Genomic DNA, 13,334 nt, shown 5'->3' with positions numbered 1-13,334 from the left:
CTACGCTAGCGTACATTTATCCGCCTTATATACTTAGTGTCTCCCTTCATTTAAATGGATTTTGAAGCTGTGTATCTGAACTTTCAGGTGTTATGTAGAAGCATGAGTTTCCAGCATGGAGTAGCTTATCACCAGTCTGATAACGAGTTTTCTCCCTTATTAAGCCGTGGACCTTATTGGATTAGTGATGTGCATTGTGAGGGAAATGAGCCCTCCATTGACGCTTGCAAGTTTAATGACAGACTCGTCTCGAAGAACTGTACCGATCGTACTAACGCTGCTGCCGTGTGCTATAATGACAATGGTATGTTACCTTACAGCTACGGTATTTTTTCAAACCACCTTTCAACAAAGACTATAATTTTCATGCCTTAAAAGGCAATAAACATATTTGACAATATTAAATAATTGACGTCGTGTTTTATAAAATATAGGTGTTAATAAAACATAAACTAATGATAACTAAAATATATTATGTTATATTATGTCTGTGTTAAGATTATTTACTTATGCTGGCGGTGATGAAACCTTGTTGCTGAATTGAACAACTGTTAAGTAGGCTATCTGGAACTACCTAATGCTGGTGTTATATGAGAAAACATGATCGTGGCCCCAAGCTTGACTGGAACGATTCATTAGACTACAGCTGCCCTAAATTTTAATATTGATTGTTTTAGAATACACTAAGTATTATTACATTTATCATTGTTGATATTAAATTTTATAATTTTATAAAAATTGCATTTATACAAGACATTATGACACTTCGGAAGCTAATTGCTATTCAAACTAACGTAAACCTATTCTGATTGTATTCTCATTTTTAGTATTTTGAAATAATAACTAATCCTAAGTTAATAAAGGACAAATTCAAGCCCAAAGAAGGGCTCGTCCATTGCGCTTATGTTACATGGTTCTGCAAATTTTGCAGAAAATTTCAACGTTAATGCAACCAGTGTGCCTCTATATACACTATTGCTGGAATTAGAAAATGCATTGTCTGTTTGTTGATAATGAGTGGTACCCAGCTGCTATGCACTGTACGGTTCAAAACAATGTTCGAAATGTTACATTGACATTTTTCTCTGTTTTTTCTGCAACAGGAATAAGTTATAGAATAGTTAACGACAAGAAACCAGAGGATAAGAACAGCCCATTTGGTCGTGTGGAAGTCGCCTTGAACAATGTATGGGGCACTGTTTGTGACGCGTCATGGGACGATAATGATGCACGTGTTCTGTGTCGCGAGAAAAACTACCATGATGGTTTTGCCCTCAAACGGGCATTTTACGGAGAAGGAAAAACTAGCCCGATATGGCTCAGCCATTTGAAATGTACTGGGAATGAACCTGCTCTTCATAAATGTCCACATAGAGGCTTTAACAGTGCAATTTCTGACGGATCGATTGGTTGGTGGAAGTGCAAGTCTCATAAAGATGATGCTGGTGTATACTGTATCAATGATTGTAAGTAAAACGTGAACATGGCTGCATTACTACTACACTATCATATATATAACACCATTTATTTTTTTATTGCCATAATTAATCTTGATGACGAGGAGGAGGGGGAGATGATAATAATGATGATGCTGATGCTGATTGTTATTGTTGCTGCTGATGCTGTTCTTGTTAATATGTTGCGAATGTATTCTCATATACTAAATTTCTATCATTCTAAGCTTTTAAACTAAGATTATTAAACTGTAAAAATTGATCTGCTCATGAAATTCCATTCTTGCTTGTAGCAAAATTTAAGCTATTTGTCACTGCTAATGCACAAATTTTTGATGGTCAGATTTTCATAGTATAACTCTTTTTAAAGATAAGCAAACGGTTTTATGACATATAATTAATTAAACATTAATTATGTTTGTCAATTTTTCCAGTGAAACTGAGCGGTAGATTCAATGTCTCAATGGGCGGAGTCTTAGTTTACCACAACAGCCAATGGCATTCCGTGTGTGACAAAGACTTTGATTCACGTGACGCACGGGTGGCATGTAGGACGCTTGGGTTCGCTGATGGTAAAGTTATACAAGGGTCAGCATTTGGAAACCTCTCGAGTTCAATAGGTAGGTTATTTCGAACATGTTTTCAATTTTGAAAGGCCTTTTTAAGAAACGGAATCGGATAATGAGTTGCAACAGAAAATATTACAACGATCTAAAAATGTATTGGTTCCATGTCAATTGATTTTTTTCCATTGTAAGAAATTAAAAATTCAGAATTTCATCTTTAACGTTTATGCTTTTTACTTATATTAATGTCTAAATTATTTCAGGAGTGAATTCAGTGAACTGTGATGGGGACGAGAGAGAGTTTAAGAATTGTAAGATGGAGTTTTCCTCAGAATGTTCATCTGGGAAGTATGCATCGGTATATTGTAGTGACTCTGTCATCGTAGACACAGGTTTGTTTCCACATGATATATCGATGATATTCAGATAACACCGATTAGACGTAACTTAAATATTTAAGGCTCTTAAGGTGACATTTTGCCCAAACCAAATTTAAACAAATGGCCAAAGTAAATAATTGTACAGCCGAGAGTACTAGAGTCCATGTTGTTGTTTTTAAGCAATGTATCTTTGTCAAAAGTTAAATTAAATTTTCTACAAAATATTTCATTTTGTTCATTCAGTGAAAACTTTGATTATTAAAAAATGGACCATTTAGCTTAACATTTATAAACATAAACTCAATGATTGCGTTTTGTCTATTTTCAAAGGTTTCCATGTACGTGTGCAACCCGATTACGATAAAGAACACTCCAAATTCCATGGTTTTCTCGAGGTTCATTTAGATGGTGTTTGGGGAAGTGTTTGCTCTGATAGTTTTGATGACAAAGCCGCGAATGTTGCTTGCAGACAACTTGGTTATGCCGGGGGACAGGCCTACAGACCACCAAAGAATCTCTCGAGCGCAATCCTAATGAACAAAGTAAAATGTATGGGCACCGAGCCCTCACTAAAACAATGTTCATACGCAAGATGGGGTCAGTCAAATGTTTGTGATTACTATGCACAAAGGGCTGGAGTGCTTTGCTATAATGACACTAGTAAGTATTCGTCAGTAGTAATAGTAGTTAATAGTCAATAGCATATTTATTTCAGTGTGGTTGCGAAATAAGTTCTCTCATTAATAAACAAAGTCTTTTAAGAGTTGATATGCAGGTTTGTCCCACAAGCACTTATCGATAGTAGCAGCACGCTAGACTTCTTTAAGAAGCTATTTCATATTTAAACTTAAATCATTTTTATCTTTATTTTCAAGAACAAAAGCAGATATGTTGTGTAATTTCAAATTCCAAAAAACAAGCTTTCTGATGAGCATGTGCTTTTAATCAAGCGATTACTAGTGGTACTTGCTGATATTGTCTTAGATAAAAAAAAAAGTAGTGGGACATAAAGTTGCTGACGTAACTTAAAAAAGTAGTGGGACATAAAGTTGCTGACGTAACTTTATATTCGTCCTCCTGTCATAGTTTGTTACAGTTTCGAGTATTTATCTCCTGTGTGGGCCTGAAGACTTTTGTGTAAAGGCAAAGGTCAGCGAGTCTTAACTTGTGTATTTTTTTCTATTTACTTTGTATTTAGGAAGTGTATCAAAATAGCACTGGACAGTTTTCTTGGTGTAATAAAAAATGTCATTGTTCTTTGAATAATCAGAATGTCAACAATGTGAATGATTTTAGGACTGGAGTTCCGGCTTGGAGGTGGTGAAGGAGACCGAGGCCGTGTAGAAATGAAATACAACGGTGTATGGGGCAGTATATGTGACTGGCTATGGGACTCTAGGGACGCTAGAGTATTCTGTCGAAACATTGGCTACAAGGACGGACTCGAAGTTATCGGCGCTAGATACGGTCACGTGAACGGACCACTTTGGTTTACACGTGTTAGTTGCAAAGGCGATGAGAAAAGTATATTACAGTGTCGACATACTGGTTTTAACAGCTCGGATGAAATGGAAGGGGTTTATGCAGGGTTATGTAGAACCCGGTCACATGATGCGGCAGCTAGATGTTTTAATAGAGAATTAGGTTTGTAGAAAAATAAAATATCATGACAAACTATAATCATTGTTGATATTGAGCTAAATGAATACGAGAATTTACTAACATGGTTAGATTAAAATAATATGGCACAAATCTGCTTAGTTTGATTTGAGAAGGTCAGAATGGGTCTTGACAAAGAAATTCAGTGTCGGGTGACGATACAAAGTGTATGCTAATATCTCATTCAATTATTTCATACTTTGTTATGTTACTCTACAAAATACTAAAGCCCATGTGACAATGACAAGTGGTTAATGTAACTGAATTTGATTTTCGTTTTGGGGTTTTCTTTCTTCTTTTTCTTTTTTTTTTTTGCAGACTTTAAGCTTTCACTAGTTATTCCTACTTTTTGTGTATATGTAGTTTTCGTCATTTTTTATTAGTCCTACTTTTTATAAAGGAAAAGGTCAAGAAATTGAGAAATTATGAATAGTAAATACATTTTGATATAAAGTAAGTCTGATTTTTCTAAGGAATTGTCTCGCCATTTTTATTTCGGGTTTGTCATTTAAACATTTAATACTTTTACGAATGCTTCCGTTCATGTTTAACACAGAAATAACAGACATCAGATTGGTTAACGCCCAGAATGACCCAACATACGGGCGTGTGGAAGTTTATCTGGCAGGCCCGGATCAATGGGGTACAGTTTGTGATGATTATTGGGGAGATCAGGATGCCATGGTTGTTTGTAGACAACTCGGATTCTCTGAGGGGAAAGGTGTTAAAGGTAATATTTCAATCTAAAAATCTTGTGGGAGGCACACACGTTTCAATAAAGCTAACTTTTTATTACATGCTTTTCGGTGGTTTATAGAAATATATCAGTGATATAAAACTGGTAATTTCAATGTTTATATCAAGATATGTTTATCAGAAGATGAAAAATATACGTTTCAAAATTTGTATATACTCAAAGCGAAATCGTCTTTGTACTGACTGGAAAGGCAGTAACAGAAATCTAGTTTCCTATGATTTGATTTTATTATAATAACATATTAAGCTTATCACCGTTTCACTTGTATTGAGTAAAATAACGAAGAACAAAAATAATACTTGTCAATAAAAACACGTTTCCGTAATAAATTTCAATGATGGGGATTTAATAATGATTTATTCGTTCATCTCGATATAGGAGCTCATTTTGGCAGAGGCAGAGGTCCAGTATGGCTGGATAATCTTAGATGTCATGGAAATGAGTCAAGTCTTCAAGATTGTCCTCACAATAGCTATGCTGTACAAAACTGTAACCACGGAGAAGACGCGGGTGTTTATTGCTCTGGTATAAAACTAATGTTCTTTTCATATTAGTCTTACATATGGAATTTTATTTGAAAGTTTCATAAATTTCATCTATTAACATTTCATAAAGATTTTTACTGATACTTTTGTTTGTTTAGTTTTACTTTTGGAATATATAGAAGTTTCTATCTTTTTTTCTATCTTGATTTTTTTAAGAATAAATATGTGCAAATTCAACATAATGGTTTAAAATCTAACCTTCTGTGATAAAAGGGGTGTCCGTGGCCGAATGGTTGAATTTATTGACTTCAAACCACTACATTTGGACCTCTCCCTGTAGATTCGAATTCTGCATGAGGAACTTTGGATTCTTTTATGTTAGGAATGTAGTTATATGACCATTATTGTGTTGGTGTGACTTAAAACTGTACAAAACAAAAATAAACTTTAATATAAACAATAAAAGAGCGTTTTGTGAAGCTTGTGCTAGATTAATGTGTTCATCTTGTCTCGCTGCTTCATCTCTTTCCACTATCTCTCATGAACAGACTTTATAAACCGAGCCTACACGTCCATCTATTTTAATTTATCTATCATTGCTCTCGAGGTATATCCCTTTCTCTGAATTCATAAAATCTTATCAGTTCTCGTGATATGTCCTGCTTCAGAAAATGTTAAACCTAAAGAATTGTAACATAATCGCCATAGGCGTATCAATGCTATTTTTATAGCATTGTCTGTAGGTTTACACTTTACAGAAGGGTCTTTTTGCATATCTTATATGACGTTTGTCTATTTCAGGGGAAATGACTACATCACCAACTGAAAAGGATAAAGCAGAAAGGTCTAAAATGATGCCGGAAGTTTTAGAGGGAAGTAACTCCATTGTCATTGCAGTGACAGTTTCTATAATAGTGATCCTAGTGGCGATAATCGCTATCGGTGTTTATATACTCTATCGCCGATCACGGCCACATGGAGAAATCAAAAAGGTTTTAGTGCACAATGACATGAATGACCCAAATCCGTCTGCTTCACAGCCTGCTGCAGACGGACGGGTAACACTATCAAAGTTAAAAGCTCATTTTTCTAAATCGAAATTAAACGATAATGAGGATAATGGCGATGAACCGGCGAACATGCCACCAGCTGCTGGTGTAACTAATCCGGTGTACCTTGACGATAGAAATAAAGGAATTATTATGGAGGAAGCTGCCATCCAGCAACCGAATTCAGACGGATTTGATATATAGCCGATTACAGTGAACTAAAATGCATAAAGATATAATCTATTGTGATGCTTGCGTTACGTGCTAAAACGAATGAAATTCAAATGCTTTATATACATTTCTGTATGTACTCATGTGCATGTACTACGCATGAAAAAACGATGTTTTGGTTGACACTGAAAAAGACGAATGTTATAATAATAGTGCTCTGGATATCGAAATGATACACATTTGTCATTTAAGCAGCATCTTATAGAGGAAAATATGTTCGTTTTAACAGAAAGTTGTCGATGGATTGTATGTTGATATATTATCACTATTACTAAAATTTGGCTCTGATATTAATTGTAATAGCACTTGCTTTTAAAAGGAATGACGTTATTACTCTGAACATTAACATGAAGTTGTGATTGCGGATATTATTCAATTCGCATCAACTCCATCTTTAGATGAAACATATTCCAAAATAAATGTCAGATAATTATTTGAAAAGTGTATTAGCTTAAGATGCCGTCTGCTAAATATTGAGCTTATTCTGTCAGTTGTTTGAATATGCATGGCAGTATGCAATCTCTTTTCTAAAAGATAAATACAAATATATACCTACTTGACTTTGAAAAAAAACAGTATAGTACTTACGTTATGTACAAAGCGTTCTTATTAAAACAGTTCTATGTATTAGTTTACAAAAAAATATCCTATTTTAGAAAAAATTATTGTATACTGTTTTTATCTTCTATTGACAAGTGTTAATGTATTTTCTCTAAAACGAAAAACAAATTATTTTTGCAACGACGGAGCCTATACCACGTGATATTTTATCCCAAAAAAAACAACAGTACAACAGATAGTCCAGATTTATTGTGTTTCGCTATCATTTATATATTTCATTATTTTTACAAAGATAAAGTGCAGAACCATCTCATTATAATACTGAGAAACGTTGTAGAAAAAACTGCATTTTCACGGGAAAATAAACCAAGTATTTGAACAGTCAGATATCCATGCGAAAAAAGATGACTTTTAGCAAACATTTTATGTATGGGTCCCTTACTAGAATGAGCGATCTCTTCACGTATCCAATAAAAAATAATAAAGAAATATTGAAAAATGGCAGAAAATAAATCCTGGACCGTCTTTTATATTAGTTTCTGACCCACAAAGCTCACAAATAGTCACGTGATATAAGCACCGTGGTAACCGTGTTGGGATTTTTATCATTTACTGCTAGGGCGATCACAATATCTTTACAAAAAGCTAGGTACCAGACCGTACCAGACCAGAGTCCGAGTACTTCACTGCCTTCCGAGTGTGTTTTAGCAGACGACAATTTTAAAATAAGTTTTCATCTTCTATATGATTATTCTCCTTATGCCTGCTTTGCTGCAATGACTCATTATTATTATTATCCAAAATACTTACAAACTAGGCTTTAATTGATCTTGTTAAAAATGGCGAATGTATTTCAAAGTCATGCTCTACTTTCTACTGTAATTATTCATTTTTTATTTGTAAGGGTATTTAAAAAAAATAACATAGGCTATTTATTACATGTCAAACGCCTATAATTCAACCAGTTATGATTTCTTTTCCGTGTTTTTTATCTTTAACTAGTTTACGTGCAGTGTTTAATCTGTAAAAAAGGGGAAAACAATCATTGTAATAGTTCTTGTGAGCTTAGAGCTACATTTTACTGCTTTTTATTTTCATTTGTTGCGCTTCATGGCGCAATCTAGCTTTATGCATGTATGTACAGGATTTTTAGTATAAATATATCGTTACTTCAGCTGAAATCTTATCACAGAGTCACAATTTGTAAAAATACAAACATATTTCTACAACTGCTTCGTATATATTTTATTGCAAATAAATATTTTGTCTCAAATTTTCATGTTTATTTATTGTTATATATTATTCTTCCTCGAGTAGATACATCTTAATAACACACGTCCTGATAGAAACATCTTTTTTATTTCCTGCGTGGGTGATACTTCCGTATTATTCCTCGCCTGGTAGATACACTTTGATTATTTCGTATAATTATCTTCATCATTTCTTGCATGGTAGATCTATACATCTTTATTATCATTCGTCACCTGGTAGATAACGACAGAATTCCTCGACTATAGTAGAAACAATTTTATCATTCCTCGCCTGGTAAATATGCATCTTAATTATTCTTCGCCTGGTAGTTGCATCTTTCTTACTTCTTGCCTGGTAGATACATTCTCATTTCTTGGATGGTAAATACACCATTTATTATTCCTCTCCTGGTTGTGGATCTTTCTTATCTCTTTCCTGGTGGATGTATCTTTCGTATTGCCAACCTGGTAGATATATTATTATCCCTCGCTTGGAAGATACTAGTACATGTTAATAATTCCTTGCATGTTAGATACATCTTTATTATTCCTCGCCTGGTATCTACATCGTTATTATTCCTTGCATGGTAGATACGGCAGCATTTATCGCGTGACATTATTCTCGTCTGGTGGATACATTCTTATTGTCACTCGTCTGGTAGATACTTCTTTATTCTTCCTTGCCTAGTAGATACGACATTATCAATACCTCTTTATTATCCCTTGCATGGAAGGTACGACATTATTATTCTCCATTTTGTATATACATCTCTTTTATTTCTCGTCTGACTGATTTTATAATTTTTCGCAGGGTAGATACACCTATTATTACTTCTCGCTTGGTAGATAAGATATTATTATTATTCCCTGGAAGATACCCATTTATAAATCATATTAACATTCCAATTAAGTCAGGCCACATTTTCTAGTCTATTAGATATCTTTGCGTGGCTTTCTTTAAAAAAGACAATTTGACAGGTGCAAAATAACATTAAAGAAATGCTAGTTTATCAATGAAGTCCCAATGAGGTAAATAATAGAATATTAATCTATTGAGTTACCAAATTACATCAATTAAAACAACGAATATTAATTATTAATGTACATGTAGTTTACAGATAACGAATGGATGTCAGAATGGGGAAAAAATCTAAAACCTCGGAAGTATAAATAACAACAAAAAAGCATGAAAATTGCAGACCTGGTTTGATCGAGTCTTTGCATAACGGATAATGAAAAAGTGAGACATCGCTCACGCTCCTACACAACCTTGAATGGTACTCAATTTTCAACACATAAAGTGCTTGAATCAATGATTCCTGAAAGGATCAGAATAATAAAACAACAGCTTAACGGATAAAGGAAAAAATACCCTTTGATACCTACTATTATTTTCAAGGGAGAGAAATGCTACTCACATAGCATATTTTTCTCATGTTTTTATTTCCCTTGAATCAATGGAAATTGCTTAAAACATTCATAACTTGTATTCATGCTTAATAATTTCGCTAAAAATGTTTATATTGCAGAAGAATGAAAAATAAAAGCATTAATTAAATAAAAACAATAGTTGTTACAGTGAACTTTGGCAACGTTAAAGAATATGTGAAATGAATGACTTTAGCTTGTTTCAATCATACAATATCCACAATATATATTATTGTAACTTCCAGGGTTTGTTCAAGTCTTAAAGTACACGGTGATTCTGTTGGCGTGTATTTTCGTTCAACATATATATATAGATATATATACGCTTCGATATGTTTGTCATTAATTTGCCTGAGTATCTCTTTAAAGGCATAAAAACATTAAAATTTAAAAATATTACAAATATCAAGTGAAGCACTTGCAATTGAAAAATCTGCAATGGATAAAAAGAAAATACTTAAAATGAAATGGAAAATCAAATTTATATACGATTGATAGCCGAATTTGAGAGAAAAGCGTTGCAACGATTTTTATTATGGGGCTATTTTTCACTTTGAAAATGTGTGCTGGAAATAACAGGATGGGAATTGAGATAAAAAAATTCGCAAGACCACCTAACTCATTTCTAACACATTATATGGGGAAAATATTTTCAGGTCCGTCATGTCTATAACCCTCAGTAGGGTTCCTTTAAATAATTATAAAACATAAGCTGGAAAAAATACATAGTCTTGTAACACGCGGTCAAGGGAGGTAATCACTTAACCTAGGATTCTTTTTTCTATATAAAAACATAGGAAACTTATTTTGCTAAACAACGCAAAGACACGACTACGTGCTAATGAATTTTAGACCTCGATAAATGTATGTAGATATTTCCGCAACACGTTTCTAATAAACTGAAACTGACACATTCATTTAAATCAGCGGTCAGAGCCTTCTCTTGTTTGTCAATCAATAATGTTCGCAACTAGTAGCATATTGAGAATCACTGTTCATATCGTTTATTGGTTTAAACATATTTGTGTCAGCTCGATTGCGAAACAAGTTCTTGCAACTTATAATAATCACTTTCGAGTCCGCTTCTTTGAACCAACCTACACTAGTGTCATATGAAGAAACATGATCCGATGAAGGCTCGAACCCGTAATCCCTTGGTTGAGAGGCAGACACCTTAATCACAAGGCCACCGCTCCCATTTTCGTTCATTACAATTTCGTATAAACAATATGTATGGTTTATTGCGAGCACAAGCACATTCTCTGAATGATTGTTGCATTCACTGTAGTTACTTAATTCGAACTGTATCAATCTTGCGACTTGCGAGCTTAGAAGATGCAAAGTAAATGCATTTACCCATTATGTTAATTGTAAGAAAACTTAATTTACTTTTTGTTTTCCATTCCATTTTATTACCTGTCAACGGTCATGAAAAGTTCATTCTGTTTTAATACCATAAACAGCTGTCCAAGGAGCAGCGCGCTCCAATTTTCTCAATGCTGGATAGCAATATGAACAAAGTGAAGATCATAATTATTAGGCCCAAAACTTGGCAAGGCAGACAGAACTCGTCAAGACAAAGTATCAAAATCCATTATCATAATTGTTTCTTTTATAACCATAAACAACAAGAGCTATAGGTGCTAAACTGTCTCAGTGCTTGATACTAAAACAAAAACCTGAATTTTTTCCCAAGTTCAAGAAGGGCCACGATTCTGTAAAATCGACGTTAGAGTTATGAGCCTTGAATAGTCTTTGTATTATGTTCTCAAAACGTCTGTGAAGTTTCAACCCATTTCCCTTCAGTAGTTTGGTAAGTACCAACTTGCAACTAGATCGTATCACGGCAATCGATCCACTTCACCCGCTTCCTGGTTAACTAACCAGCTATTATCGAGACCCATCCTGATCCCCAAACAAGAGGGCCATGGTGGCCCTGAAGTCGCTCACCTGTATATAGGCCCCCGGAGCAGGGCCAGTTTAAACCCCAGGCCCCGTGTTCACAAAGATTTCAGGATCAGGATCAAGATCAGGATCAAATTGAAAAACTCTAATATTCTTCATTTTTTATTGTCATATATTAAATATCTAATATTAATTTGATAAAACTGGACTTGCAATAGCAAATTAATGAAGTTTTAGAATAAATTTATTGTTATTTTTACAGTCGATCCAAATATTGATCCTGATCCTAAAACTGATCCTTATTTTGATCCAAATATTTTTGTATTTGTGTTGTTATTTTCTAATTTTATCCCAAAACAGTTTGATTTCTTTTCAAATCGGCAATTTTTTTACATTTTTAATAATTATTATTTAATTCTAGCAAATCACAATAAATTTTAGTAACATAAAACAATGAAAATAAAATCAGGATCACTTGATCCTGATCCTGATCTTTTCTTTGTGAACACGGGGCCAGGGCTTTTATTTGAACAAACTTGGTAGACACCCATAAGATCTTTCATGCCAAACATCTAAGGTCTAGCTCGCTGGGTTTTTAAAAGAAGATTTTTTGAGTTTTTTCTTTACACATATAGTTAAAAACAATGACACCCCTGGGGCAGGGCCAGTTTTGACTCCAAGGCTTTTATTTGAACAATCTTTGTAGACACTTACTAGAAAATTGTCCATGCTTAATATCTAAATTCTAGCTATTCGGGTTTTTTCAAAGATTTTTAAGTTTTAGCTATACACATAAAAATTATAAGGAAAATCAATGTCCCCCGGGGCGGGGCCAATTTTGACCCCAGGGCTTTTATTTGAACAAACTTTGTAGACACTCACTAGAAGATGTTTCATGCTTAGTATCTAAACTCTAGCTATTTGGTTTTTTTCAAAGAAGATTTTTAAGTTTTTGCTATACACATATAAGGAAAATCAATGACCCCCTGGGGCGGGGCCAATTTTGACCCCAGGGTTCTTATATGAACAAACTTGGTAGACATCCATTAGAACATGTTTCATGCTAAATATCTTAGCTCTAGCTATTTGGGTTCTTTAAAAGAAGATTTTTAAGTTTTTACTATATGCATATAAAGAAAATCAATGACCCCTGGGGCGGGGCCAATTTTGACCCCAAGGCTTTTATTTGAACAAACTTGGTAGACACTCACTAGAAGATGTTTCATGCCACATATCTAAGCTCTAGCTCTTTCACTTTTTTAGAAGAAGATATTTTAAGTTTTTTCTTTTGGTTGCCATGGCAACCAGAGTTCTGCATGGAATTAAATTCTTTGAACAATTTTCAAAGGTGACCACCAAAGAAACATTCCTGTGAAGTTTGGATGAAAAATTGGCTTAGTGGTTTATGAGGAGATGTCATTTAAAGTAAAAGTTTACGGACGCCGGACGAAAAGCGATCACAAAAGCTCACAATGTTACTATGTGACAGGTGAGCTAAAAAGGTGATCTTTACCAAAATCATTCGACAGAAAATATCATTATAAGACAGAAAATATCATTATAATCAACCGGACGTGGCATCAGGCCATTAAAAAAAAAAAGCTAAATG

General features: G+C 34.0%; 1 protein-coding gene across 2 annotated transcripts in view; it reads left to right on the top strand.

Annotated features, from left to right (window-relative positions):
* Positions 1 to 8,413, top strand: part of LOC132729933 (deleted in malignant brain tumors 1 protein-like) — a 54,477-nt gene extending 46,064 nt beyond the window's left edge. For both annotated transcript variants that reach the window (XM_060715769.1, XM_060715770.1), the window contains exons 35-43: positions 88 to 304; positions 1,104 to 1,466; positions 1,889 to 2,074; positions 2,284 to 2,412; positions 2,731 to 3,060; positions 3,697 to 4,044; positions 4,616 to 4,789; positions 5,195 to 5,341; positions 6,103 to 8,413. In XM_060715769.1, coding sequence (XP_060571752.1) covers positions 88 to 304; positions 1,104 to 1,466; positions 1,889 to 2,074; positions 2,284 to 2,412; positions 2,731 to 3,060; positions 3,697 to 4,044; positions 4,616 to 4,789; positions 5,195 to 5,341; positions 6,103 to 6,554 — 2,346 coding nt within the window. In that variant the 3' untranslated portion in view covers positions 6,555 to 8,413. The remainder of the gene's footprint in view (positions 1 to 87; positions 305 to 1,103; positions 1,467 to 1,888; positions 2,075 to 2,283; positions 2,413 to 2,730; positions 3,061 to 3,696; positions 4,045 to 4,615; positions 4,790 to 5,194; positions 5,342 to 6,102) is intronic.
* The last annotated feature ends 4,921 nt before the right edge of the window (positions 8,414 to 13,334 follow it).

The sequence above is a fragment of the Ruditapes philippinarum genome, unplaced genomic scaffold (assembly GCF_026571515.1).
Source record: "Ruditapes philippinarum isolate M1 unplaced genomic scaffold, ASM2657151v2 ctg522_1_1_1_1, whole genome shotgun sequence".
In the NCBI taxonomy this organism is placed as follows: Eukaryota; Metazoa; Mollusca; class Bivalvia; order Venerida; family Veneridae; genus Ruditapes; species Ruditapes philippinarum.
Note: the sequence above shows the minus strand (reverse complement) of the source record. Positions and strands in the feature narration are given on the sequence as shown.